Consider the following 27,423-nt stretch of genomic DNA (forward strand, 5'->3'; position numbering starts at 1 on the left):
GCAGATGTTTGTGTGTATATAGTACATTTGTTATTATTCCATACCTCACCATTAAGTGAATTATTGCCAATACATATTAACAAAGCGGTGTGCATTTGGTTTTGATATTTACAATTTATGTAACATTTAGTAATCATAATTATTTATGCAACCAGCTGACCATTTTTGGGTAAAATTATATTGACATTGTTGCCCTGATTTTAGAATATCAGGGTTCATTCTCAGATGTGCCAACCCAAATGTACTAGAGCATGACATTGGGGACTGGGCCCCGATCCAACAACATTCGAGTGAACCCTGAAAAGAGAGAGAAGCTCCGCAGTGAGGTGGAAAGTTACTACGGATATTGCAGGAGTTTCCTCTTGAAATCAGACATGTTCTTTTTAAGGACAACTTGGTTGCTGATTGTCTCAAGGGTGGGCAGTCAAAATGTTTGTGTTTTGCGTTTAGCCAATGGATCACAATTTATTATAACTGCATGTTTTTCCGTATTCGAGATTAGTTTTGTTTGGGCTCGTTCCAAGGGGATGGGAGTTCTAGAAGCTGGTGAGTTTTAGGAAGACGAGAGTTCTAGAAGCTAGTGGGGAAAAATATGTATACACGTATTTGGTTTTTCCATTTATGTTTTGAGGTTGGACTTTAGCACGTCTAGCTCGTTAGCTCTAGCTCGTTAGCACGTCTAGCTCGTTAGCACGTCTAGCTCGTTAGCACGTCTAGCTCGTTAGCACGTAGGACGCACTGATTGACGTCACCTCCTTAGTCAATGTGTTACACCTGTGCTGGCTTGTCCATCTCGTTATGGTTGAATATTGCATCCAATTGTTAATATTTTAATCAATGGATTTTCCAATGCTCATTAGTCTTTGTTGTTGATCCTCTTATGTTTGTTGTGTAGTAAATATTTATGTTTATTTTCATTGTTTTTTATTAGTTTTTTCCTGTGAAGCCATTGTGTTGCATCCATGTCTGAAATGTGCTGTATAAATAAAGCTTGATTTGATTTGAACATATTGCGAAAGAAATTAACCCAATGACTGAAAATCAAGACTTAATTATTTTATTTAACCTTTATTTAATTAGACAAGTCAGTTAAGAACAGATTCTTATTTACAATGACGGCCTACCAGGGAACAGTGGGTTAACTGCCTTGTTCAGGGACAGAACAACAGATTTCTACCTTGTCAGCTCTAACCACTAGGCTACCTGCTGCCCTCTTGCATAACCAATGAGCACATATTTTAGTCCATCTTAGTATGAAAAACAGTATCAATTCAGTGTATCTTCCACTATGTCAAAACAGTATCACTTTTCAACCAACCCAGTGCATTTGTTGAAACTGAAAAGTTTTGAAATCAACAATACGTCAAAGGATTCAACTACTGGAAACTGAAACAAACAATTGGATCAAACAGATCAATCCCACTGGACATTAGGTTTCATTCAGACCCTGCAGGGTTTAGATTAAGCCAGGACTAGATAAACTAGGACATTTAAGTAGATTTCCTGAACGTGGCTTAAATTAGGGTTAGTTAGTCGGAGTCAGGTAAGTAAGCCTAAATGAGAACACCTGGGTTAATCGTGATTAGGTTCAGTATGAACACCTGGGTTAATCGTGATTAGGTTCAGTATGAACATCTGGGTTAATCCTTATTAGGTTCAGTATGAACACCTAGATTAATCCTGATTAGGTCTAGTGGTGCTCATTAAAACCCGGAATAGAAAACACCAATACTGGTGTGAATCTGGAGACTAAACAATGGCAGAGGCAAAAATAATTTGTTCAAAAAAACTTTAGTGTGAATGAAAAAACGCTCCAAAACAAATGTTGTTAAACCATCCAGTTATTGAAGGTAAAAACCACACTGCAGCTACTGAGCAGTAGAACAAGAGGGTTGGGCTGCAATTTGCAGTGAATTCAATGGAAATGTAACCACAAGAAGAGTACAACAACTAGAGGTGAGATATCTGCATTATTATCAGGATTACAAGAAGAAACAACAACTAGAGGTGAGATATCTGCATTATTATCAGGATTACAAGAAGAAACAACAACTAGAGGTGAGATATCTGCATTATTATCAGGATTACAAGAAGAGAACAACAACTAGAGGTGAGATATCTGCATTATTATCAGGATTACAAGAAGAAACAACAACTAGAGGTGAGATATCTGCATTATCAGGATTACAAGAAGAAACAACAACTTCAGGTGAGATATCTGCATTATTATCAGGATTACAAGAAGAAACAACAACTAGAGGTGAGATATCTGCATTATTATCAGGATTACAAGAAGAAACAACAACTAGAGGTGAGATATCTGCATTATTATCAGGATTACATGAAGAAACAACTAGAGGTGAGATATCTGCATTATCAGGATTACAAGAAGAAACAACAACTTCAGGTGAGATATCTGCATTATTATCAGGATTACAAGAAGAAACAACAACTAGAGGTGAGATATCTGCATTATTATCAGGATTACAAGAAGAAACAACAACTAGAGGTGAGATATCTGCATTATTATCAGGATTACAAGAAGAAACAACTAGAGGTGAGATATCTGCATTATTATCAGGATTACAAGAAGAAACAACAACTAGAGGTGAGATATCTGCATTATTATCAGGATTACAAGAAGAAACAACAACTTCAGGTGAGATATCTGCATTATTATCAGGATTACAAGAAGAAACAACAACTTCAGGTGAGATATCTGCATTATTATCAGGATTACAAGAAACGACAACTAGAGGTGAGCAGCCAATCACTTCTGGGAACTGCCCATATTCAGATATTCATATTGCCCTTTATAGTTGGCTTGACCAGCAGCATCAGGAAACTAGATGTAAAGACTCCTCCTGCAGACTTTATAGTTGGCTTGACCAGCAGCATCAGGAAACTAGATGTAAAGACTCCTCCTGCAGACTTTATAGTTGGCTTGACCAGCAGCATCAGGAAACTAGATGTAAAGACTCCTCCTGCAGACTTTATAGTTGGCTTGGCCAGCAGCATCAGTAAACTAGATGTAAAGACTCCTCCTGCCGACTTTGTGAACTATAAAACACACAGTTGCTTCACTGGCACCGACACAAATCACCAGTTTCACAATGAAAGATTCCAGATGCCAAAAACCTCAGTGATCAGAACTTGGAGAGAATTGGGTAAAGGCCTTCCTCTTTGAGACAGAGAGGACAGTCTAGGCTCAAGCAGATATTATCTCGAATGCATTTTCTTTGTACATACGAAAGCGGTCTCAAAGTAATGTAATGGATTCCTCCTATCCACAAGTACTGGTCTGGCCTCTGTAGTGCATGTTGGTCTTCATTTAGACATTCCACATAGTCCAGGCTCCCTCACAAACAGCACTAAACAGAAGTTAAACCTGCCTCTTTGAAAGATTCATTTAATCTTCCATTTAGTCCTGGAGTAGCTCTAATCCTCCCTCTTGCAATCTGCTTTGATTAGTCCAGAACAGGCTAAATCGACCACTATTTTAAGATAAGTCTGTGCAAGTCGCTTTGAGTTAAGACAGCTCAAACAAGCATTTTAGTCTGGGACTAAGCTTAAGCCTTGTCTGTGAAACCTGCCCTGAGTGTTTTATATAATATGACTAAATGTGTTTATTTCTGTGTTGCAGGGGCAGTCAATAAATGGAACAGCAAGGCCACAGAACATGACATAATCAGAGCTGTGGGAGACCACCTCAAGCCCCTGGTAGAGCCGGGGGTGGTGTTTACCACTCCACCACGCCTTCAGCAGGCTGGAAAAGTGGGATTGATCTGGTTGATCCATTTGTTTGGTTCAGTTTCCAGTAGTTGAATCCTTTGATTTATTGTTGATTTAAAAACTTTTCAGTTTCAACAAATGCACTGGGTTGATTGAAATGTGATACTAAACTTACATACCATGCACTATTTTGACATAGTGGAAGATAAACTGTATAAATTCAGTGTTTCATACTAAGATACGTGTTGCTTTTGCACATATTTGTTCATTGAAGAGTCTGTTGATTGGTCATTGGGTGCAATTGTTTTACAGTATGATAAAATCAAGCTTTATTTATACAGCACATGTCAGACATGGATGCAAACACAATGGCTTCACAGGAAAAAACTATGAAAATAAACTGAAATATTTAGTAAACAAACATAAGAGGATAAAAAAGAGAAGATTAACAAGTCAAAGACCAATGAGCATTCTAAGGAAAATCCATTGATTAAACTACTAAGAATTGGATGCAACATCAACCCAAAATATCAGCTTGTTTTACTACATTGTTTGTTACGTTCCCCAGCAAGAAAACCAGAAATGTCACTAAAATAGGTGGAACTAACAAAGAGTCATTGACAACAACCACAACTAAACAGGTGGGGTTTTAGGAGGGGTTCTGAAAGACACTATGGGGGTGTCCACTGAAAGTTGACTAGTAACAACAACTGGGACATAAAAGACACCCACCATGAGATCCACTAAATCTGCCCAAGAAGAGGAAAACAAAAGAAAAACCCACACCAAACTTAACGACAGGAAGTAAACCAAAAAGGTGGCGCAACTAAAGGTGTTGACTCTCCACATGTATCAAGACAACTGGAGCACTGGGCCAGACACTCTTAAATAGAACCTGGACCAGCTCAGGTGAAACACCTTCCCACTAACGAGATGGACAAGCCAGCACAGGTGTAACACATACTGACTAACGAGGTGACACCAATCAGTGCGTCCTACGTGCTAACGAGCTAGACGTGCTAACGAGCTATACGTGCTAACGTCCAACCTCAAAACATAAATGGAAAAACCAAAGCCTGTAACACCTTCCCCCTTAAGACAACAAATATATCCTATATTTTTGTTGGACAAGTTTGCTCACCACCAACAGAAAACAACTTCCATTTCACATTATAATCAACTACAATGCTTCAACTTCATCAATATAAACATGGTGTCTACTGGCTGTCAACAATTAAAACCAATATATATATTTTTATATTTTTCCCCCACTAGCTTCTAGAACTGTTGTCTTCCTAAAACTCACTAGCTTCTAGAACTCTCGTCCCCTTGGAACGAGTCCAAACAAAACTCATCTCCAATACAGAAAAACATGCAGTCATAATAAATTGTGATCCATGGCAACGCACTGGCTAAACGCAAAACACAAATCTTTTTGACTGCCCACCCTTGAGACAATCAGAAACCAAGTTGTCCTTACCACAGACATGTCTGATTTCAAGAGGAAACTCCTGCAATATCCGTAGTAACTTTCCACCTCACTGCAGAGCTTCTCTCTCTTTTCAGGGTTCACTCGATAGGCATGTTGTTGGATCGGGGCCCAGTCCCCAATGTCATGCTCTAGTACATTTGGGTTGGCACATCTGAGAATGAACCCTGATATTCTAAAAGCAGGGCAACAATATCAATATAATTGTACCAAACAATTGTCAGTTGGTTGCATAAATAATTATGATCACTAAATGTTACATGAATTGTAAATATGAAATATCAAAACCAAATGTACACCCCTTTGTTAATATGTATTGTCAATAATTAACTTAATGGTGAGGCATGGAATAATAAAACATGTATTTTTTGTCAGGCTGGATGTTTGAAATATGAGGTGATTTGAGACCTGCTTCTTCAGTAGTGGAATAAAGACAATTAGCACTTGGATGTTGTAAAGAAATGCTGGAGTGATGTAGGATTGTTAATAAAATGGATTATAGACCGATTTATTATACTGGGTCCATGTGTATAGGCTGCAAGTAAGTTGAAATTAAGTTGTTTTCAAGCCATTTAAAAAAAACGACCAGAAAAACATCTCAATTTTCACTTTCAACCGAATGTATATTGGTCTTATTTAGTCTTATTTTCAACATCTTTTCAGTTACATTTTGCTAAGTGGGTTATTTCATTGATATCATGAAACAATTCCTTCATGTATGTATTTTCTGATGTTTGATCAGAGAATCTCTTGTCACATTGATCACAGCTACAAAGTTTGTCCATCTGTGTGTGTTCTCTGGTGTACAGTCAGATAGCCAGATGTACTAAAACTCTTCCCACATTGAGTACAGCTATAAGATTTCTCTCCTGTGTGTGTTCTCTGGTGCACTGTCAGATGGCCAGATTGACCAAAACTCTTCCCACATTGACCACTGCAATAAGATTTCCCTCCTGTGTGTCTTCTTTGGTGCACTGTCAGATTGCCAGATTGACCAAAACTCTTCCCACATTGACCAATGCAATAAGATTTCTCTCCTGTGTGTGTTCTACGGTGTACAATTAGATGGCTAGATGTACCAAAACTCTTCCCACATTGATCACAGCTAAAAGCTTTCTCTCCTGTGTGTGTTCTCTGGTGTACAATTAGATGGCTAGATGTAGTACAACTCTTCCCACATTGATAACAGCTATAAGATTTCTCTCCTGTGTGTATTCTCTGGTGCACTATCAAGGAGTTTGATGCAGTAAATTTCTTCCCACATTGATCACAGCCAAAAGGTTTCTCTCCTGTGTGAATTCTCAAGTGTACTTTCAGTGCATCTGCTCTTGAGTAACTCTTCCCACAATCAAAACAGTGGTGAGCTTTCTCTCCTGTGAGTACTCGCTGGTGTATTAAGTTCTGATGTAGATTTGCAGTAAGATTTATTCCCTGTGAGCCTCTGCTGGTGTTTCTTGAGGAGTTCTGATCTGGAGAGGCTCTTCTCTGCCTCGTCAGCATCATGATGTTGTTGAGGATCCCCAGAGGATCCACGATAGTCACGCCTCTCTCCTGTGTGGATGACAAAGTCAGACAGATGGTTAAAGGCCCACAACAGCAGAAATCCACTGTTTATTTGAGGTAAAAGGTGATGCCCAGAGCATACCCATGAAGTTCTACAACAATTGACATCTGTTAAATTTGACAATTAAGACAGTCAAGTTAGCAACAATAGTCATATTTCATCTTGTTTTCACATTAGTGGGAAGTAGAAATAAGTTATTAAAGTTGTTGAAATCCTAAGCAGTGTGCCAGACGACTTTTGGTCTCCAATATAGGCCCCTTTCTATGTTTAATAAAATTGTGGCACGAGGTCAAAACACACACAATTTGACTGCAGAAACTCCTCCCTGCTAATGAGGAAACCACTAGTTATGGATGTAGTATATCTGGTAATGAGGAAACCACTAGTTATGGATGTAGTATATCTGGTAATGAGGAAACCACTAGTTCTGGATGTAGTATATCTGGTAATGAGGAAACCACTAGTTATGGATGTAGTATATCTGGTAATGAGGAAACCACTAGTTATGGATGTAGTATATCTGGTAATGAGGAAACCACTAGTTATGGATGTAGTATATCTGGTAATGAGAAACCACTAGTTATGGATGTAGTATATCTGGTAATGAGGAAACCACTAGTTATGGATGTAGTATATCTGGTAATGAGGAAACCACTAGTTATGGATGTAGTATATCTGGTAATGAGGAAACCACTAGTTATGGATGTAGTATATCTGGTAATGAGGAAACCAATACTTATGGATGTAGTATATCTGGTAATGAGGAAACCAATACTTATGGATGTAGTATATCTACCTAGAGGAAAAATGGTGAGCGAAGATTTGAATTTTTTACAATGTATTTATAAGGTATTTATTTTTATCAGGATATTTTCTAACTGCAGTCTGCAACGTTTTTATTTGTTGGCTTTATGTAGGCTATTTTTACATAGTTGGCAATGGCAATAAAAGTTACTATTGGATTTGTATAATTTTCATTTAGATTTAGAGGGAATGTAGATTAATCACAGACAATGATTTTGAGATACTATTAGGAATTAAAATGAAACTGTTCCACGAAAATGAAAATATGACAATCATAACTGGCACCAGATCAGTAGAAATGGTCAGATAAATTGGCACCAAATGGAAAACGTTGCTGACTGCTGGTGTAGCCTATTACCAGAAACTATAGGAGCATAACGACTGCTGGTGTAGTCTATTACCAGAAACTATAAGAGCATAACGACTGCTGGTGTAGTCTATTACCAGAAACTATAGGAGCATAACGACTGCTGGTGTAGCCTATTACCAGAAACTATAGGAGCATAACGACTGCTGATGTAGTCTATTACCAGAAAATATAGGAGCATAACGACTGCTGGTGTAGCCTATTACCAGAAACTATAGGAGCATAACGACTGCTGGTGTAGTCTATTACCAGAAACTATAGGAGAATAACGACTGCTGGTGTAGCCTATTACCAGAAACTATAGGAGCATAACGACTGCTGGTGTAGCCTATTACCAGAAACTATAGGAGCATAACGACTGCTGGTGTAGCCTATTACCAGAAACTATAGGAGCATAATGACTGCTGGTGTAGCCTATTACCAGAAACTATAGGAGCATAACGACTGCTGGTGTAGTCTATTACCAGAAACTATAGGAGCATAACGACTGCTGGTGTAGCCTATTACCAGAAACTATAGGAGCATAACGACTGCTGGTGTAGTCTATTACCAGAAACTATAGGAGCATAACGACTGCTGGTGTAGTCTATTACCAGAAACTATAGGAGCATAACGACTGCTGGTGTAGCCAATTATCAGAAACTATAGGAGCATAACGACTGCTGGTGTAGTCTACTACCAGAAACTATAGGAGCATAACGACTGCTGGTGTAGCCTATTACCAGAAACTATAGGAGCATAACGACTGCTGGTGTAGCCAATTATCAGAAACTATAGGAGCATAACGACTGCTGGTGTAGTCTACTACCAGAAACTATAGGAGCATAACGACTGCTGGTGTAGCCTATTACCAGAAACTATAGGAGCATAACGACTGCTGGTGTAGCCTATTACCAGAAACTATAGGAGCACAATGACTGCGGGTGTAGTCTATTACCAGAAACTATAGGAGCACAATGACTGCTGGTGTAGTCTATTACCAGAAACTATAGGAGCATAACGACTGCTGGTGTAGTCTATTACCAGAAACTATAGGAGCATAACGACTGCTGGTGTAGTCTATTACCAGAAACTATAGGAGCATAACGACTGCTGGTGTAGCCTATTACCAGAAACTATAGGAGCATAACGACTGCTGGTGTAGTCTATTACCAGAAACTATAGGAGCATAACGACTGCTGGTGTAGCCTATTACCAGAAACTATAGGAGCATAACGACTGCTGGTGTAGCCTATTACCAGAAACTATAGGAGCATAACGACTGCTGGTGTAGTCTATTACCAGAAACTATAGGAGCATAACGACTGCTGGTGTAGCCTATTACCAGAAACTATAGGAGCATAATGACTGCTGGTGTAGTCTATTACCAGAAACTATAGGAGCATAACGACTGCTGGTGTAGCCTATTACCAGAAACTATAGGAGCATAGCGACTGCTGGTGTAGCCTATTACCAGAAACTATAGGAGCATAACGACTGCTGGTGTAGTCTATTACCAGAAACTATAGGAGCTTAACGACTGCTGGTGTAGCCTATTACCAGAAACTATAGGAGCATAACGACTGCTGGTGTAGCCTATTACCAGAAACTATAGGAGCATAACGACTGCTGGTGTAGCCTATTACCAGAAACTTTAGGAGCATAACATCAGAATTTACGAAGGCCAGCAGCAGCGGGAGGAGTACACTAAGGAAGAGGTTTTTCTGATGGTTAGCTATCTTTATTCAGAGGGGTGTCATCAATAGCCCATAATGACAAAGTGAAAACAGGTAAAAAAAAACAGAAATACCTTATTTACTTAAGTATTCAGACCATTTGCTATGAGACTCGAAATTGCTTTCAGGTGCATCTTGTTTCCATTAATCATCCTTGAGATCTATCTACAACTTATTTGGAGTTCACCTGTGGTAAATTCAATTGATTGGATATGATTTGGAAGGCACACACCTGTCTATATAACATCCCACAGTTGACAGTGCATGTCAGAGCAAAAACCAAGCCATGAGGTCGAAGGAACTGTCCGTAGAGCTCCAAGACAAGATTGTGTCGAGGCACAGATCTGGGGAAGGGTACCAAAAAAGATTCTGCAGCATTGAAGGTCCCTAAGAACACAGTGGCCTCCATCATTCTTAAATGGAATACTCTTCCTAAAGCTGGTCACCCGGCCAAACTTAGCGTTTGGGGGAGAAGGGCCTTGGTCAGGGAGGTGACCAAAAACCAGAGCTCCAGAGTTACTCTGTGGAGATGGGTGAACCTTCCAGAAGGACAACCATCTCTGCAGCACTCCACCAATCAGACCTTTATGGTAGAGCGGCCAGATGGAAACCACTCCTCAGTAAAAGGCACATGACAACCTGCTTGGAGTTTGACAAAAGGCACCTTAAGGACTCTAAGACCATGAGAACAAGATTCTCTGGCTTGATGAAACCAAGATTTAACTCTTTGGCCTGAATGCCAAGAGTCACGTCTAGAGGAAACCTGGCACCATCCCTATGGTGAAGCATGGTGGTGGCAGCATCATGCTGTGGGGATGTTTTCAGCAGCGGGGACTGGGAGACTAGTCAGGATCCAGGGAAATATTAACGGAGCAAAGTGCAGAGAGATCCTTGATGAAAGACCTGCTCCAGAGTGCTCAGGACCTCAGACTGGGGTGAAGGTTCACCGTCCAACAGGACAACGACCTTACGCACACAACCAAAACAACACAGGAGTAGCTCCGGGACAAGTCTCTGAATGTCCTTGAGTGGCCCAGCCAGAGCCCGGACTTGGGACCGATCTAACATCTCTGGAGAGACCTGAAAATAGCTGTGCAGTGATGTTCCCCATCCAACCTGACAGAGCTAGAAGGATCTGCAGAGAAGGATGGGAGGAACTCCCCAAATGCAGGCGTGTCAAATAAATTTGCTAAATGAAAGGGGAAAAAAAGATTTTAATCAATTTTAGAATAAGGCTTTAACGTAACAAAATGTGGAAAAAGTCAAGGGGTCTGAATACTTTCCGAATGCACTGTATACAGCAACAGCTCCCCCAACAGCATTCCTGTCTTTTCTGTAGATGTTATATCCCTGTATTGCTACTGCTGTATCAAAGGAATTATCTCAGTGAGTTTCAGAGATGAACAGTACAGTGCATTCCAAATTCAATAGGCAGGCAAGTAAACAAAAACGTTTTAAAATAAACTATTCCAGAAAATGTCAACGCGTATATACCTCCCATCCAAGAGACTGTCGACCAATCGCGTTCACATTGTCATGCTGTGACACGCAGTTCCTAAGCTAATTCCCACCAAATCCCTTTTTAAAGTCAGGGTATGAGTTGAGAAACATGCCTATTTTCCTTGAAAGTACGTACTGTTACGATTGCAAAGCTATACGATATTACAGAGAACAAGTTAATTATCTCACATCTCTGAAAATATTTGTAATGTTGTGCTTCTAGTTCACATAGTGTAATTCATGCCAATGTTATTTTCTTTAAGCTGTTAATACGAATCGAAAGGAGTTTCCAATATTCTCATTTCTTAAAGTATTCCTGGTGATAGTGATACACAAGCTAGGTCTATTTGAAACATTGCCATCCCATGGCAGCATTTACCAGCCACCAGGTTCAGAAGCTTTAAAACCACATAAAAAGATATTTAAAACCCAATTCTATTTTTGCCCAAAGTTAAGATATAAATTATTCAAACTGAACATAATTCATGCTGGTTATTATTTTAGGCTATTTTAGTTTTGGAGTCAAAGATAGTTTTGGAATAGTTTAGATTTTTTAAACAGGTTTGTTATTTTATTTCAGTTTACCCCTAATTACTTTTTCTATAATAAGCATGGAGGTTTCCCCTATCAACCAGTCATAGGTACTGGTGACAAAGCACCTCGTACCCTAGCTGGGAATGAACAGACTGAAACCACTCCCCTATCAACCAGTCATAGGTACTGGTGACAAAGCACCTCGTAACCTAGCTGGGAATGGGACAGACGGAACCCTTCTGTGGTAACAGACAGGGGCGATTTGTAATCTAATCTAATTCCCAGGAATGGGGTTCATATGAACCACAGAGACTGTGTGTGGGATAATAACATGGCCGTGTCCAACCCTGCTTGTTCCCTCGACTCCGCTACCAACCACCAATCTCCAACAGGGCCCTTAACCTGTATCACTAGACACCTCATAGTGAGCTACAGGTAGGAATCAGCAATGAATCCCAATAATGAGACACCTCTGGGGAGGGGTGTCAGCAACATTTAACAATATATATATAGTGTTTTATGATAAACCGTTTTTACAAATCTGTCAAGACACCAACTCAGACTTTACCGATTTTGATGTGATATTTAAGTATTGTGTGAAATGATTTGACGTTATATGAAAGTACCGCAATTTATGTTTCTAGAAACGTATGGCAATTGAGAATCTATTCACATTTAGATGGAATATTTGACTATTTTAGCTGCCAGAGCCAGTCTACCTCTGAAAATAACATACAGTCCTTGGACCTTGAGGAGTAACGGGGGCAGCAATCAGCAGTAGAAACAATAAAAAAGCGTACTCCCTGCCCGTTTCGGTAAAAAGCTGAGGGATGGGGCTGGAGAAATGTAACCATCCATGATATCAACATTCTAGTTTTAACCATGTTTTGAGGATATACAGTGTTTGTTTATATTTACTGACAAACATTGGAGTTAAAAAAAGCCTATATTTTGGGTTCTGATGGGGTACGACAGTTGAACTAATCTCATGAGGCATTTATAAGGGATTTATTCAAGAAACAGATGGGTACATATCATTAATGTATAAGTCCCAAAATGGATGTAACAACTGCTGATTGCCCCTTTAAGAGAACATATCGGGCTAATCTAATAGGAGATATTGAGGACTACAGTATTTCAGGCATTGTCATTGGATGCATTTGATCAAATGTTAATGTGTTGTTGATGGTCCACTCTTGATGTTCTACACGTTACAGTGTAGCTTCAGCCATTCCTACAGAACAACATTAAAGTGTAGAACCCCTTTACTGCATATTGGTTCAACGACTGCAGAGACGGTACTTACTGGTGTTAAACAGATCTCCAACTTCCTCTTCTTCCTCCAATGTGACAGTCATCTCCCCCTCCTCCTCTTTCACTCCAAAAACTGAATCCTCCTCTTTCTCTTCCTCTTCTTTCACGGTAACAGCCTCATCCTCTACTTCTTGTTTTACTGTAGGAGGAGAGTAGCTTAGTGAACTCATGGTCGGGGATGTTAGCTGGCTAGCATTAGCGACTAGCCTAGTTCTAAGCTAACTTAGCAAACCAGCTAGCTGACAAACAACGTAAATATATAATTAAATTGGCCAACAAGTACATACGACAGAAGTGTGTTTAATACACAGCGACTAATATACACCAAACCAGTGTAAAGAGCGTGAATGTTGTAGCTATGTTTGCTAGAAAGCTACCGAGGTGTCTGACTAGCTGTTGTTGTTGATGAGCGTCCCGTCCACTAGATTATACGTCACACTGGCAGCATAGTCTGAACCTAAAAGACGCACATCGCCATCTGCTGACTGGAGGGGGCAACGCAGCTGAGGAACCAAACGTTTATTTTTCATTTATTTCAGAAAAGTTTAATATTATATTAAGTCGTTCAAAGAGAAGCATGTGTTAATTGATTCGTGTTTAATGATTTAGAATTTAAAACAAACTTTACACCCACTGCATATTTGCATTGAACCATACTTCTGACATGGATCATTTTGACCCCAGAGGCATATCTTTTATCATAGCCATAATGTGGTTTATTCAATTCTTCCAATTTTTCATGACTTTGTCAATCAACTTGTTCTTAATAAATACAAATCATGGTGTAGTGTTTCTGTATCAAAATTGACTTTTAACAAATTCAAATCCTTTGGAGTCATTTTGACTCCAGCCAAAAGCACCTTTGATAAATAGGACATTTATTTCAAATCAAAATCAAATCACATTTTATTGGTCACATACACATGTTTATCAGATGTTATTGTGGGTGTAGTGAAATGCTTTTGATTCTAGCTCCGACAGTGCAGTAATATCCAACAAGTAATATCTAACAATTTCACAACATTTACCCAATACACACAAATCTAAGTATTTGAATCTAGGTTTCTCTGTAGACATGATCCATCCCACCAGAGGGTGGAGGGGCATCTGTATCAGTGGTTTTGACCAGATAGACACCTGCAGATACACAGTATAGTGCCTCCCATGTACTCTCCTAAGATTGGACTTTTCTATACCACTTATCACATGACTGTGTACAAAACTGCCAATGAGGCGGTAGGGTAGCCTAGTGGTTAGAGCATTGGACTAGTAACCGAAAGGTTGGAAGTTTGAAACCCCGAGCTGACAAGATACAAATCTGTCGTTCTGCCCCTGAACAAGGCAGTTAACTCACTGTTCATAGGCCGTCATTGAAAATAAGAATTTGTTCATAACTGACTTGCCTAGTTAAATAAAGGTTAACATTTTTTGTTGTTGAAAACTCTACACAATCCCAAAGCAGGTTTTTAGACATTTTTACAAATGTACTTAAGTATTCAGACCCTTTGCTATGAGACTCGAAATTGAGCTCAGATGCATCCTGATTCCACTAATCATCCTTGAGCTGTTTCTACAACTTGATTGGAGTCCACCTCTGGTAAACTCAATTGATTGGACATGATTTAGAAAGGCACACACCTCTCTATATAAGGTCCCACAGTTCACAGTGCATGTCAGAGCAAAAACCAAGCCATGAGGTCAAAGGTATTGTCTGTAGAGCGCTGAGACAGGATTGTTTTGAGGCACAGATCTGGGGAGGGGTTCCAAATATGTCTGCAGCATTGGAGGTCCCCAAGAACACAGTGGCCTCCATCATTCTGAAATGGAAGAAGTTTGGAACCACCAAGACTCTTCCCAGAGCTGGCTGCCCGGTCAAACTGAGCAATCGGGGGAGAAGGGCCTTGGTCAGGGAGGTGCCCAAGAATCCGATGGTCACTCTGACAGAGCTCCAGGGTTCCTCTGTGGAGATGGGAGAACCTTCCAGAAGGACCATCATCTCTGCAGCACTCCACCAATCAGGCCTTTATGGTAGAGAGGCCAGACGGAAGCCACTCCTCAGTAAAAGGCATATGACAGCCCACTTGGAGTTTGCCAAAAGGCACCTAAAGGACTCTCAGACCATGAGGAACAAGATTCTCTGGTCTGATTAAACTAAGATTGAACTCTTTGGCCTGAATGCCAAGTGTCACGTCTGGAGGAAAATTTGCACCATCCCAACGGTGAAGCATGGTGGTGGCAGCATCATGCTGTGGGGATGTGTTTCAGCAGCAGTGCAAATTGTCCACTGATATTGGTATAACTTCTCACCCTTTTTGGCTGTATGAAAGTTAATTTCCCCTCAGGCACACACATTTGTTCTTTGATATAATGAAGGTCATTTGTGTAGAATGTACTTTTCCCCACCTCTTTATTTTTTTTTCCAAGAGAAAAACTGCTGATGCACATTTCGAAATTACACCTTGTCTATTCTTCTATTCTAACTCTCAACAGTAAGTTTAGACCCCGACTGATTTAAATATATATATATATATATATATATATATATATATATATATATATATATATATATATATATATATATATATATATATAGATTATTATTTATTACAAACAACACAAGGAAGGGGTAACATTAAAGTATTAGAACATGAAGGACAAACAATACAGCATCAAGACACTATCAAACATGTATCAGTCTGTCCACAACAGAGCCATCCTTATGTGTGAGGGTGCGTGTGCATGATAGTGATATAAAATATATATCATAGTTTCCTTTTTCATGATCACAATCTAGTGAAACCTGAACCCTCCAAGATCCCCCCCACAGTTCCCCCAATAGCTGTTCCTCAACCCTGCAAGATCCCCCCACAGTTCCCCAATAGCTGTCCCTCAACCCTCCAAGATCCCCCCACAGTTCCCCAATAGCTGCTCCTCAACCCTCCATGATCCCCCCCCACAGTTCCCCAATAGCTGTCCCTCAACCCTCCAAGATCCCCCCCACAGTTCCCCCAATAGCTGTCCGTCAATCCTCCAAGATCCCCCCCACAGTTCCCCAATAGCTGTCCGTCAATCCTCCAAGATCCCCCCCCACAGTTCCCCAATAGCTGTCCGTCAACCCTCCAAGATCCCCCCCACAGTTCCCCAATAGCTGTCCCTCAACCCTGCAAGATCCCACCACAGTTCCCCAATAGCTGTCCCTCAACCATTCGAGACACCTCCCACAGTCCCCCCCTAATAAAAAAAGACAATTAATTCCATTCCCCACCTCCAAGAACCCCCCCAATGCACCAACAACCAAGAGAATGAACTAAAGAGAAAAAAGGAAAAGACAGAAGAAAACAGCAAACAATTCAAAAAAATTACAAAACAAAATAATACATTTAAAACAAAGGACATCAAGGACAACTAAAATCATAACAGCAATGCCAACTGTATATGTTTGTGTGCATGTCTGGCACTATTACATGTATGTGTGTGTTCTTGTATGTGTTTGTTTGAATGAGAGTGTGTGTATATGCATGTGTTCCAACACCTGCACGGCATCAGCCTCAGGCAAACCGGCATTAGTTGTAAAAACACTGCCACTTAGTGTCACAAAAACCATCCATCGCTATGATGAAGCTGGCTCTCATGAGGATTGCCACAGGAAAGGAAGACCCAGAGTTACTTCTGCTGCAGGAGATAAGTTCATTAGAGTTAACTGTGAAGACAACAACTATGCCTATGAGATGGTTTGGGATAAATCGGACCGCAGAGTGAAGGAAATGCAGCCAACAATTGCTCAGCATATGTGGGAACTCCTTCAAGACTGTTGGAAAAGCATTCCAGGTGAAGCTGGTTGAGAGAATGCAAAGAGTGTGCAAAGCTGTCATCAAGGCAAAGGGTGGCTACTTTGAAGAATTTCAAATATAAAATATATTTTGATTTGTTTAACACTTTTTTGGTTACTACATGATTCCATATGAGTTACTTCATAGTTGCGTTGTCTTCACTATATTGTATATTTTTTACATTTTAGTTGTTTAGTAGAAGCTCTTATCCAGAGCAACTTACCATAGTGAATGCAAACATTTCATGCATTTTTTTTTTTGTACTGGCCCTCCGTGGGAACCCTGGCGTTGCACACACCATGCTCTACCAACTGAGCCACAGGGAAGGCCAACTTAGACAACAGTTTTAAAATAAAGAAAAAACATTGAATTTGTAGGTGTGTCCAAACAATTGACCGGTACTGAATATGCATTGTGGAGGAGAACTGATCTTAGATCTGTACAAAGGCATAACATCTACAGCAGGAACAACTGTCTGTGTTAAAAAGGCCCAGCTGGATTGAATTTAGCTATTTAAAATGACATATTTGAATGTCAAATGATTTGTTCTGTTTGTCAATACAAGACAGGGTCTGTGGAGGCTTGGCCTATTAGTGGTAGATTTGGGGGAGAATTTGAGTTGGAATAGTGATAGATTTTTGGAGGGACCCTTGTCACTAAAGCCAATCAGTGAGCAGCGTCCCTTCCCCCACATCGTAGGCAGTTCTGTTACTCACAACACTTCCCCTGCTTTCCTCAACAATGGAAAAGCCCACTGAACTAAAGCCTTGCCATTTCCGATCTTTTTTAAAAGATTGAAGAATTTTTTACAATTAGGAAATAATATTTCATGTTTTACTCGTACCTCAGCCAGCATTGTGAATGGTTAGGAAATAATATTTCATGTTTTACTCGTACCTCAGCCAGCATTGTGAATGGTTAGGAAATAATATGTCATGTTTTACTCGTACCTCAGCCAGCATTGTGAATGGTTAGGAAATAATATTTCATGTTTTACTCGTACCTCAGCCAGCATTGTGAATGGTTAGGAAATAATATGTCATGTTTTACTCGTACCTCAGCCAGCATTGTGAATGGTTAGGAAATAATATGTCATGTTTTACTCGTACCTCAGCCAGCATTGTGAATGGTGTCTGATGCAGTGACATACTAGACCATGGCAGTAAATCTAATACTTAGGTGTTTTTAGTCATGCATGAAAGGTCTGGGGTGGTTCTGTGGTTATAAGTTACTGACCTTGGAATACATTTCTGGCCATGCTGGCAGGGTCTGAATCAAACCCAATGTCCACCTTGTACACTGGCAGGGTCTGAATCAAACCCAATGTCCACCTGGTACACTGGCAGGGTCTGAATCAAACCCAATGTCCACCTGGTACACTGGCAGGTCTGACAGTGTCTTACAACATTAACAATGTCTACACTGTATTTCTGATCATTTTGATGTTATTTTAATGGACAAAAAAAAGTGTTTTAATTTCAAAAACATTCCTAAGTGACCCCAAACTTTTGTTACATCATCTTGGAGCAGTATAGACCTAGTCTGTTCATTATATACATCTACATGATGTATTGTTACACCATGTAGGAGCAGTATAGACCTAGTCTGTTCATTATATACATCTACATGATGTATTGTTACACCATGTAGGAGCAGTATAGACCTAGTCTGTTCATTATATACATCTACATGATGTATTGTTACACCATGTAGGAGCAGTATAGACCTAGTCTGTTCATTATATACATCTACATGATGTATTGTTACACCATGTAGGAGCAGTATAGACCTAGTCTGTTCATTATATACATCTACATGATGTATTGTTACACCATCTAGGAGCAGTATAGACCTAGTCTGTTCATTATATCCATCTACATGATGTATTGTTACACGATGTAGGAACAGTATAGACCTAGTCTGTTCATTATATACATCTACATGATGTATTGTTACACCATGTAGCAGCAGTATGGAGGTACAGTGGGGGACAAATTGTTGACACCCTTGATAGAGATGAGCAAAAACGACTCTATAAAATAAATAATTTAATTACTTTGATGTAAAAAATAAGGGGGAATTATATTATTGTATACTGATACAATTGCTCAAAAAAAGAGATATAGTTTAACATGTAATTCTCAAAAGGTAGGGGTCTGAATTATTGCTACCCATGTTTTCAATACTCCAGCACTCTCCCCTTGGGAGGATAACAACCCTGAAATGTTTTATGAGATTAGAGAACACATTGGGTGGGATCTTAGACCATTCCTCCATACAGAATCTCTCCAGGTCCTTGATTGATTTTGTCTGCACTTATGGAGTGCCCTGTTCAATTCAAACCACAGATTTCCAATGGAGTTCAAGTCCGAAGACAGAAATGGCCATTGAAAATGTTTATTTTGTGAACAAGTTCTTTGTGGATGTTGATGTGTCTTGCTGGAAGATCCACTTATGGCCAAGTTTCAGTCTCCTAGCAGAGAGGTAACCAGGTTTTGGGCTAAAATATCCTGGTAGTGGGTAAAGTTTATTTATGTATTTATTTTATACAGTAATTTTAGCTCATCTTTATCAAGGGTATCAATAACTAGGTGCTTATTTTGATATATAGTCATTTGACTGAATCAGAAACACAGATGTGGAGTAGATGTAGAGTTGGCCTTCCCTGTAGCTCAGTTGGTAGAGCATGGTGTTTGCAATGCCAGGGTTGTGGGTTCGATTCCCATGGGGGGCCAGCACAGAGAAAAAAAAAATATATATATATGTATGAAATGTATGCATTCACTACTGTAAGTCGCTCTGGATAAGAGCGTCTGCTAAATGACTAAAATGTTTAAAAAAAAGTGTAATGTAAAATGAAAAACTGTACTAATCAAACAACACTTGTTGCTCTTTGTACGTGTTGATATAATATTCATATTTAATGGAGAGGGAAAAAAACGTTTCCGTAAACTGCTTTATAATATTATAATTCAATGAAGAAGAAAAAAAGTTTTCCCTCCTCAACTGCGTTTCCTCCCTCCAGACAGCAGATGGCGATATGTGTCTTTCAGACGATGTTTCTAGTGTGACGTATAATCTAGTGGACGGAACGCTTCTTCAACAACTGCAGCCACCTCGGTAGCTCGCTAGCTGACAATGTCGGAACATTCAAGTTCTTTAGACAATTTCGTGGTTTAATTGCCACTATGATTCAAACATACTTATGTGGAAACAACTAGCTACCCCATTTAATGTAATATTTACGTTGTGAGTCAACTAGCTGGCTGGTTAAGTTAGCATTAGCCTAGCTAGCTAACATCCCCGACCATGAGTTCTGTAAGCCACTCTCCTCCTGCTAAAGAAGAGGTCTGCTGGACGGAGAAAGAGGGACTGTAGCTGAACGTTGTCGTGAAAGAGGAAGAGGAGGATGTCACATTACAAAGACAAGTAGAAGGTGAGGCTGTTACCGTGAAAGAAGAAGAGAAAGACGTTACAGTGAAAGACGAGGAAGACGCCTTCAGAGTGAAAGAGGAGGAGGAAGATGCCGTTTTTGGAGTGGAGGATGAAGTGAAAGAAGATGAAGACGTTTTTGGAATTAAGGATGAAGAGGGGGAGATTACTGTCACATTCGAGGAGGACGAAGAAGAGAAGACTGGAGAACTGATTAACACCAGTAAATACAGTGAGTACTATCTAATAAAACAGGGACATTGATCTGATTAACACCAGTAAATACAGTGAGTACTATCTAATAAAACAAGGACATTGATCTGATTAACACCAGTAAATACAGTGAGTACTATCTAATAAAACAGGGACATTGATCTGATTAACACCAGTAAATACAGTGAGTACTATCTTATAAAACAGGGACATTGATCTGATTAACACCAGTAAATACAGTGAGTACTATCTAATAAAACAGGGACATTGATCTGATTAACACCAGTAAATACAGTGCGTACTATCTTATAAAACAGGGACATTGATCTGATTAACACCAGTAAATACAGTGAGTATTATCTAATAAAACAGGGACATTGATCTGATTAACACCAGTAAATACAGTGAGTACTATCTTATAAAACTTGGACACTTTTCCTGTTGAAAAGTGATATATAAATACATTAAAGTATAAACACACTAAAAGGAAACAAATAAATGTTTTGAGCAAAATAGTCTTTTTTTAGAGAACTGCAAACTATAAGGAGTGAGTGATGTCATAGTAAGGCCTTCAAGGAGTTGGCTTGATGGGAAGTCGTGATGTCATCCAATAGGAGACTGATCTTCATGTGAATATTCATTATTCTTTTTAAAATCATTCATGTTCTGTCAAGTTGGTTGTTGATCATTGCTAGAAAGCCATTTTCTGGTCTTGCCATAGACTTTCAAGACGATTTAAGTCCGAACTGTAACTAGGCCACTCAGGAACATTCAATGTCATCTTGGTAAGCTCCTCCAGTGTAGATTTGGCCTTGTGGTTTAGGTTATTGTCCTGTTAGGACAGTTTTTTGTATTCAGATCTCTGAAATGCTCTCTACCTACGTAACATTTAGTGTCTCCTTATGTTACGCTGGGAAAACAGTTTTCATGGGCACAGAAATCCTAAATCATTTCAGAGTTTGCTAAATCCAATGGTTCTAACCAAGAGTCACCTTAACTTTATTGACACCCAAATGGATACTGTCATTAATGCGGTTCTTCAATAATTACACATAATACTTAATACTGTAGCTGTTTAGTTACAGTCACATGTTCAACTATCATCAGCTGATCCAGGAAATCATTTTCTGCATGCCAGTCACATGACAAACATCACAACATGCAACAACAACCAAAGTGCTTCTTCATTCATTACTCTGGTAAAGACAGTTATGCCGTGCCCCACGTTGGATCCAACATACCTACAGTGGGGGAAAAAAGTATTTGATCCCCTGCTGATTTTGTACGTTTGCCCACTGACAAAGAAAGGATCAGTCTATAATTTTAATGGTAGGTTTATTTGAACAGTGAGAGACAGAATAACAACAAAAATATCCAGAAAAACGCATGTCAAAAATGTTATAAATTGATTTGCATTTTAATGAGGGAACTAAGTATTTGACCCCCTCTCAATCAGAAAGATTTCTGGCTCCCAGGTGTCTTTTATACAGGTAATGAGCTGAGATTAGGATCAAACTCTTAAAGGGAGTGCTCCTAACCACAGCTTGTTACCTGTAAAAAAGACACCTGCCCACAGAAGCAATCAATCAATCAGATTCCAAACTCTCCACCATTGCCAAGACCAAATAGCTCTCCAAGGATGTCAGGGACAAGATTGTAGACCTACACAAGGCTGGAATGGGCTACAAGACCATCACCAAGCAGCTTGGTGAGAAGGTGACAACATTTGGTGCGATTATTCGCAAATGGAAGAAACACAAAAGAACTGTCAATATCCCTCGGCCTGGGGCTCCATGAAAGATTTCACCTAGTGGAGTTTCAATGATCATGAGAATGGTGAGGAATCAGCCCAGAACTACACGGGAGGATCTTGTCAATGATCTCAAGGCAGCTGGGACCATAGTCACCAAGAAAACAATTGGTAACACACTATGCCGTGAAGGACTGAAATCCTGCAGCGCCCACAAGGTCCCCCTGCTCAAGAATACATATACATGCCCGTCTGAAGTTTGCCAATGAACATCTGAATGATTCAGAGGACAACTGGTGAAAGTGTTGTGGTCAGATGAGACCAAAATGGAGCTCTTTGACATCAACTCAACTCGCCGTGTTTGGAGGAGGAGGAATGCTGCCTATGACACCAAGAACAACATCTCCACCGTTAAACATGGAGGTGGAAACATTATGCTTTGGGGGTGTTTTTCTGCTAAGGGGACAGGACAACTTCACCGCATCAAAGGGACGATGGACGGGGCCATGTACCGTCAAATCTTTAGTGAGAATCTCCTTCCCTCAGCCAGGGCATTGAAAATGGGTCGTGGATGGGTATTCCAGCATGACAATGACCCAAAACACACGGCCAAGGCAACAAAGGAGTGGCTCAAGAAGAAGCACATTAAGGTCCTGGAGTGGCCTAGCCAGTCTCCAGACCTTAATCCCATAGAAAATCTGTGGAGGGAGCTGAAGGTTCGAGTTGCCAAACATCAGCCTCGAAACCTTAATGACTTGGAGAAGATCTGCAAAGAGGAGTGGGGCAAAATCCCTCCTGAGATGTGTGCAAACCTGGTGGCCAACTACAAGAAACGTCTGACCTCTGTGATTGCCAACAAGGGTTTTGCCACCAAGTACTAAGTCATGTTTTGCAGAGGGGGTCAAATACTTATTTCCCTCATTAAAATGCAAATCATTTTATGACATTTTTGACATGCGTTTTCCTGGATCTTTTTGTTGTTATTCTGTCTCTCACTGTTCAAATAAACCTACTATTAAAATTATAGACTGATCATTTCTTTGTAAGTGGGCAAATGTACAAAATCAGCAGGGGTCAAATACTTTTTTCCCCCACTGTAACAAATCGATATTTATAATGTGTTATTGTCTGGTTGATTTAATGTAGGGTCTCATTAGTCTGTTTGCACTCAGAGATACTTAGCTCATAATGTGTAGAGAACTGTTCCTTGATGGATAGGCTATTGTACAACACACAGAGCTATTTTCCTATATTTGTTGTTAGGTGACGTTATGGGCCAATTTGGCAAACAGTTTACAAACCCTCATTGTCAAGCTGATGGAAAAGCCAAAGAGCATTTTACTGGTTGAAGTGTTTTTTTAAGTACAAAGCGGTTGATTTGCGATGACGACACAAACATTATATTAAGCAGGACATTCAAACGAGCCTTACAATTATAATCCAAAGTAGTGTGAAATGCACTCATAAGCAACCTGGTAATGGAGGTTACTCCCCTGAGTTTTCCCCCATTCACATTCAGAATACATTGTGAAAAACTAAAATCTTTGCTCACCATTTCAGATATACTACATCCATAACTAGTGGTTTCCTCATTAGCAGATATACTACATCCATAACTAGTGGTTTCCTCATTACCAGATATACTACATCCATAACTAGTGGTTTTCTCATTACCAGATATACTACATCCATAACTAGTGGTTACCTCATTAGCAGGGAGGAGTTTCTACAACTAAATTGCATGTGCATCGCCCTCATGCCGCAATTTTAGCAAACACAGAAAGGGGCCAATATTGGAGACCAAAAGTCGTCTGGCACACTGCTTAGAGTTTCAACAACATGAATAACTTATTTCTAGTCTACAGTCTTAGATGTTACTAATAATGTGAAAACAAGACTAAATATGACTATTGTTGCTCATTTTAAGACAATTGTCAAATAATTTTAACATTCATTAGACGTCAATTGTTGTACAACATCATGGCTACGCTGTTGCCATCACCTTTTACAGTGGATTACCGCTGTTGTGGGCCTTTAAACATCTATATGACTTTGTTGTTCACACAGGAGAGATATGGGACTATCGTGGATCCTCTGGGGAGCCTCAACAACCTCATGATGCTGAGAAGGCAGAGAAGAGTCTCTACACATTAGAACACCTCAAGAAACACCCACAGAGTTCCACAGGGAAGAAACCTCACTGCTGCTCTGACTGTGGGAAGAGATTCACCTCCACAGCAGCCATTAAAATTCATCAGAGAATCCACACAGTAGAGAAACCTTATAGCTGTACTCAATGTGGGAAGAGTTTTACTCATTCAAACAGCCTGATATCACACCAGAGAACACACACAGGAGAGAAACCATATAGCTGTGATGAATGTGGGAAGAGTTTTACTACGTCTAGCAAGCTGACTACACACCATAGAACACACACAGGAGAGAAACCTTATAGCTGTACTCAATGTGGGAAGAGTTTTACTCAGCTAAGCAACCTGATATCACACCAGAGAACACACACAGGAGAGAAATCCTATGGCTGTGATGAATGTGGGAAGAGTTTTACTCATTCAAACAGCCTGATATCACACCAGAGAACACACACAGGAGAGAAACCATATAGCTGTGATGAATGTGAAAAGAGTTTTACTACGTCTGGCATTCTGACTCTTCACCAGAGAACACACACCGGAGAGAAACCCTATAGCTGTACTCAATGTGGGAAGAGTTTTACTCAGCTAAGCAACCTGATAACACACCAGAGAACACACACAGGAGAGAAACCCTATGGCTGTAAGCAATGTGGGAAGATTTTTATTACATCTAGCATTCTGACTCAACACCAGAGAACACACACAGGAGAGAAACCTTTTAGTTGTGGTCAATGTGGAAAGAGTTTTACTCAGTCAAGCAGTCTGATACGACACCATGAGAACACACACAGGAGAGAAAGTAGTAGCAGTATTTTAATGATGTCGTAATGTAGAACCCTAAACGTTTGTCCCCTGTTCTATTGATTTCAACATGATATGGATATTAGCCTCAGGGGAAAAATCCAGGCTCTGAAATGGAAGAGTACTATTTATGTGATTTAACAAAAAGTGACTAACAAAAAAAGAGTTGTGTTACACTTATCACTTTGGTGACCCACTTGAATCAAAATGTAGCTAGCTGTTTTCTACAAGTTGTCCTCTAACCAGGGATGTACAAATTTTTTCCCAGATTCCGTGTGGTTTTTCAGCTGTTAGTTTTAACAGGACATGCAACCTCATCTCCCTCCTCTCGCAGAATTGATTACAACATGATATTGATGAGTTATGACAAATAAGTGTTGCGTTCCTTTGTTTAGCGACCCCTAAATTTAAATGCATCACTCCAAAATGTAGCTGACTGTCTTCGACAGGTTGTCTTCTAACCAGTGAGGTAAAAGATATCTCCCATTTCCATGTGTTTTTTTAGTTGTGTTAGTTTCAACAGCACGTACAACCTGATTTCCACCCTAATCGATATCAGTAGTTTATTGCTACTTGTCAAAACAACAGCATTTTTGGTGCTTGTGTCCATGGTGAGGACAACTTGGTTTCTGATTGTCTCAAGGTGGGCAGTCAAAGAAAATTGTGTTTGCATTTAGCCAGTGAGTTGCCATGGATCTTATTTTGACTGCATGTTTTTCCGTATTGGAGACGAGTTTTGTTTGGGCTCGTTCCAAGTGGACGAGAGTTCTAGAAGCAAGTGAGTTTTAGGAAGACAGTCAGAAGCTAATTTTATAATTTTATAAATTTCTATTTTTTTCTATTTTTTTAATTGTTGACAGCCAGTAGACCCCATGTTTATATTGGTGAAGGTGAAGCATTGTAGTTGATTTATAATGTGAAATGGAAGTTGTTTTCTGTTGGTGGTGAGCAAACTTGTTCATCAAAAATATAGGATATATTGGTGGTGAGCATTCTCTTAAGGTGTTTTAAGGGGGAAGGTGTTACATTCTTTGGTTTTTCCATTTATGTTTTGAGGTTGGACTTTAGCACGTCTAGCCCGTTAGCACGTCTAGCCCGTTAGCACGTCTAGCTCGTTAGCACGTCTAGCTCGTTAGCACGTCTAGCTCGTTAGCACGTCTAGCTCGTTAGCACATAGGACGCACTGATTGGTGTCACCTCGTTAGTCAGTGTGTGTTACACCTGTGCTGGCTTGTCCATCTCGTTAGTGGGAAGGTGTTTCACCTGAGCTGGTCCAGGTTCTATTTAAGAGTGTCTGGCCCAGTGCTCCAGTTGTCTTGATACATGTGGAGAGTCAACACCTTTAGTTGCTCCACCTTTTTGGTTTACTTCCTGTCTTTAAGTTTGTTGTGGGTTTTTCTTTTGTATGTCTCTTCTTGGGCAGATTTAGTGGGTCTCATGGTGGGTGTCTTTTAGGTCCCAGTTGTTGTTACTAGTCAACTTTCAGTGGACACTGAGAGCAAAACTGCAAGATTATGTTATAATACTTTTATTGCATCAAATGGTTGTTTTATTAACAGAATAGAGGGTTCTTAGAACTATAGTGTCTGTGTGTTCTACTGAGGATGGGTCTCTGGGAGAAAACACTGACAGGAGATTTACAATGTCTTTTGGGTGATAAAACCTAAAGAGACCGCATTCCAGAGCATGAGTTAATGTTTCTGTTCTATATGGTACCAGTGAGAGATGACCCCAGGGCCAGACCCTGGTCTCTACACAAAGAGTACTGTTTTTACAGAAGATACTGTCTGCTGAGAATTATAAGTATCTTTCATACAAATCTTAACCTTGTGACCCGTTCTATACATCTGTTGTTCGTCATGTAGGTTGAAAGGGGTGTATCTTGGCTGTAAAAGACCTTTGTACTTTTGTCTCATGGCTCTCGACGAATCATCTGGGGGTGATTCGTCGACCAGTCATCATTATCGTAGAGCACTCAATTGATTGACTTTATATTTGTGCGTTGTATTGACCTACTCTCTTATTAATAAGTGAATAAAGATTTAGTTTAAGAATAACTCTGACTTGTGTGATAAGTTTGTCTCTTCATTTGATATGAAAGAAATTAACCTGAGGTCCTGATGACCTGGCTAAGTGGTGCTCCAGGGATCCCTCAAACTTGATCTCAGGGAGACCACACTTTGGGAACGGAGCAGATGGACCCACCTTTGACCTGAGGGGCAGCG

The 27,423-nt window shown here is 39.9% G+C and overlaps 2 protein-coding genes across 2 annotated transcripts in view; one reads left to right on the forward strand and one right to left on the reverse strand.

The window, feature by feature from the left end:
• Positions 1–5,530: 5,530 nt before the first annotated feature.
• The window catches only part of LOC123738803 (zinc finger protein OZF-like), a 53,329-nt gene continuing 31,436 nt past the window's right edge, over positions 5,531–27,423 (reverse strand). Inside the window, exon 3 of the mRNA XM_045713525.1 lies at positions 5,531–6,596. Coding sequence (XP_045569481.1) covers positions 5,990–6,596 — 607 coding nt within the window. The 3' untranslated portion in view covers positions 5,531–5,989. The remainder of the gene's footprint in view (positions 6,597–27,423) is intronic.
• On the forward strand, positions 12,037–26,425 carry LOC123733246 (zinc finger protein 239-like). Its single transcript, XM_045712690.1, has 3 exons — positions 12,037–12,140; positions 20,398–20,513; positions 24,312–26,425. Exons 1-3 carry the CDS (start codon positions 12,037–12,039, stop codon positions 25,223–25,225), a joined length of 1,134 nt encoding a protein of 377 aa, XP_045568646.1. The 3' UTR covers positions 25,226–26,425.

This window comes from Salmo salar, chromosome ssa02 (genome assembly GCF_905237065.1).
Source record: "Salmo salar chromosome ssa02, Ssal_v3.1, whole genome shotgun sequence".
NCBI lineage: Eukaryota > Metazoa > Chordata > Actinopteri > Salmoniformes > Salmonidae > Salmo > Salmo salar.

What these genes read in the sequence shown, in the direction of transcription:
- LOC123733246 (XM_045712690.1), top strand. Translation starts at nt 12,037, where the DNA reads ATGGCCGTGTCCAACCCTGCTTGTTCCCTCGACTCCGCTACCAACCAC. An exon ending in CACCTCATAGTGAGCTACAG is followed by an intron (nt 12,141 to 20,397) that starts GTAGGAATCAGC and finishes AGTGGAGGATGA; the next exon opens with AGTGAAAGAAGATGAAGACG. An exon ending in GATTAACACCAGTAAATACA is followed by an intron (nt 20,514 to 24,311) that starts GTGAGTACTATC and finishes TTGTTCACACAG; the next exon opens with GAGAGATATGGGACTATCGT.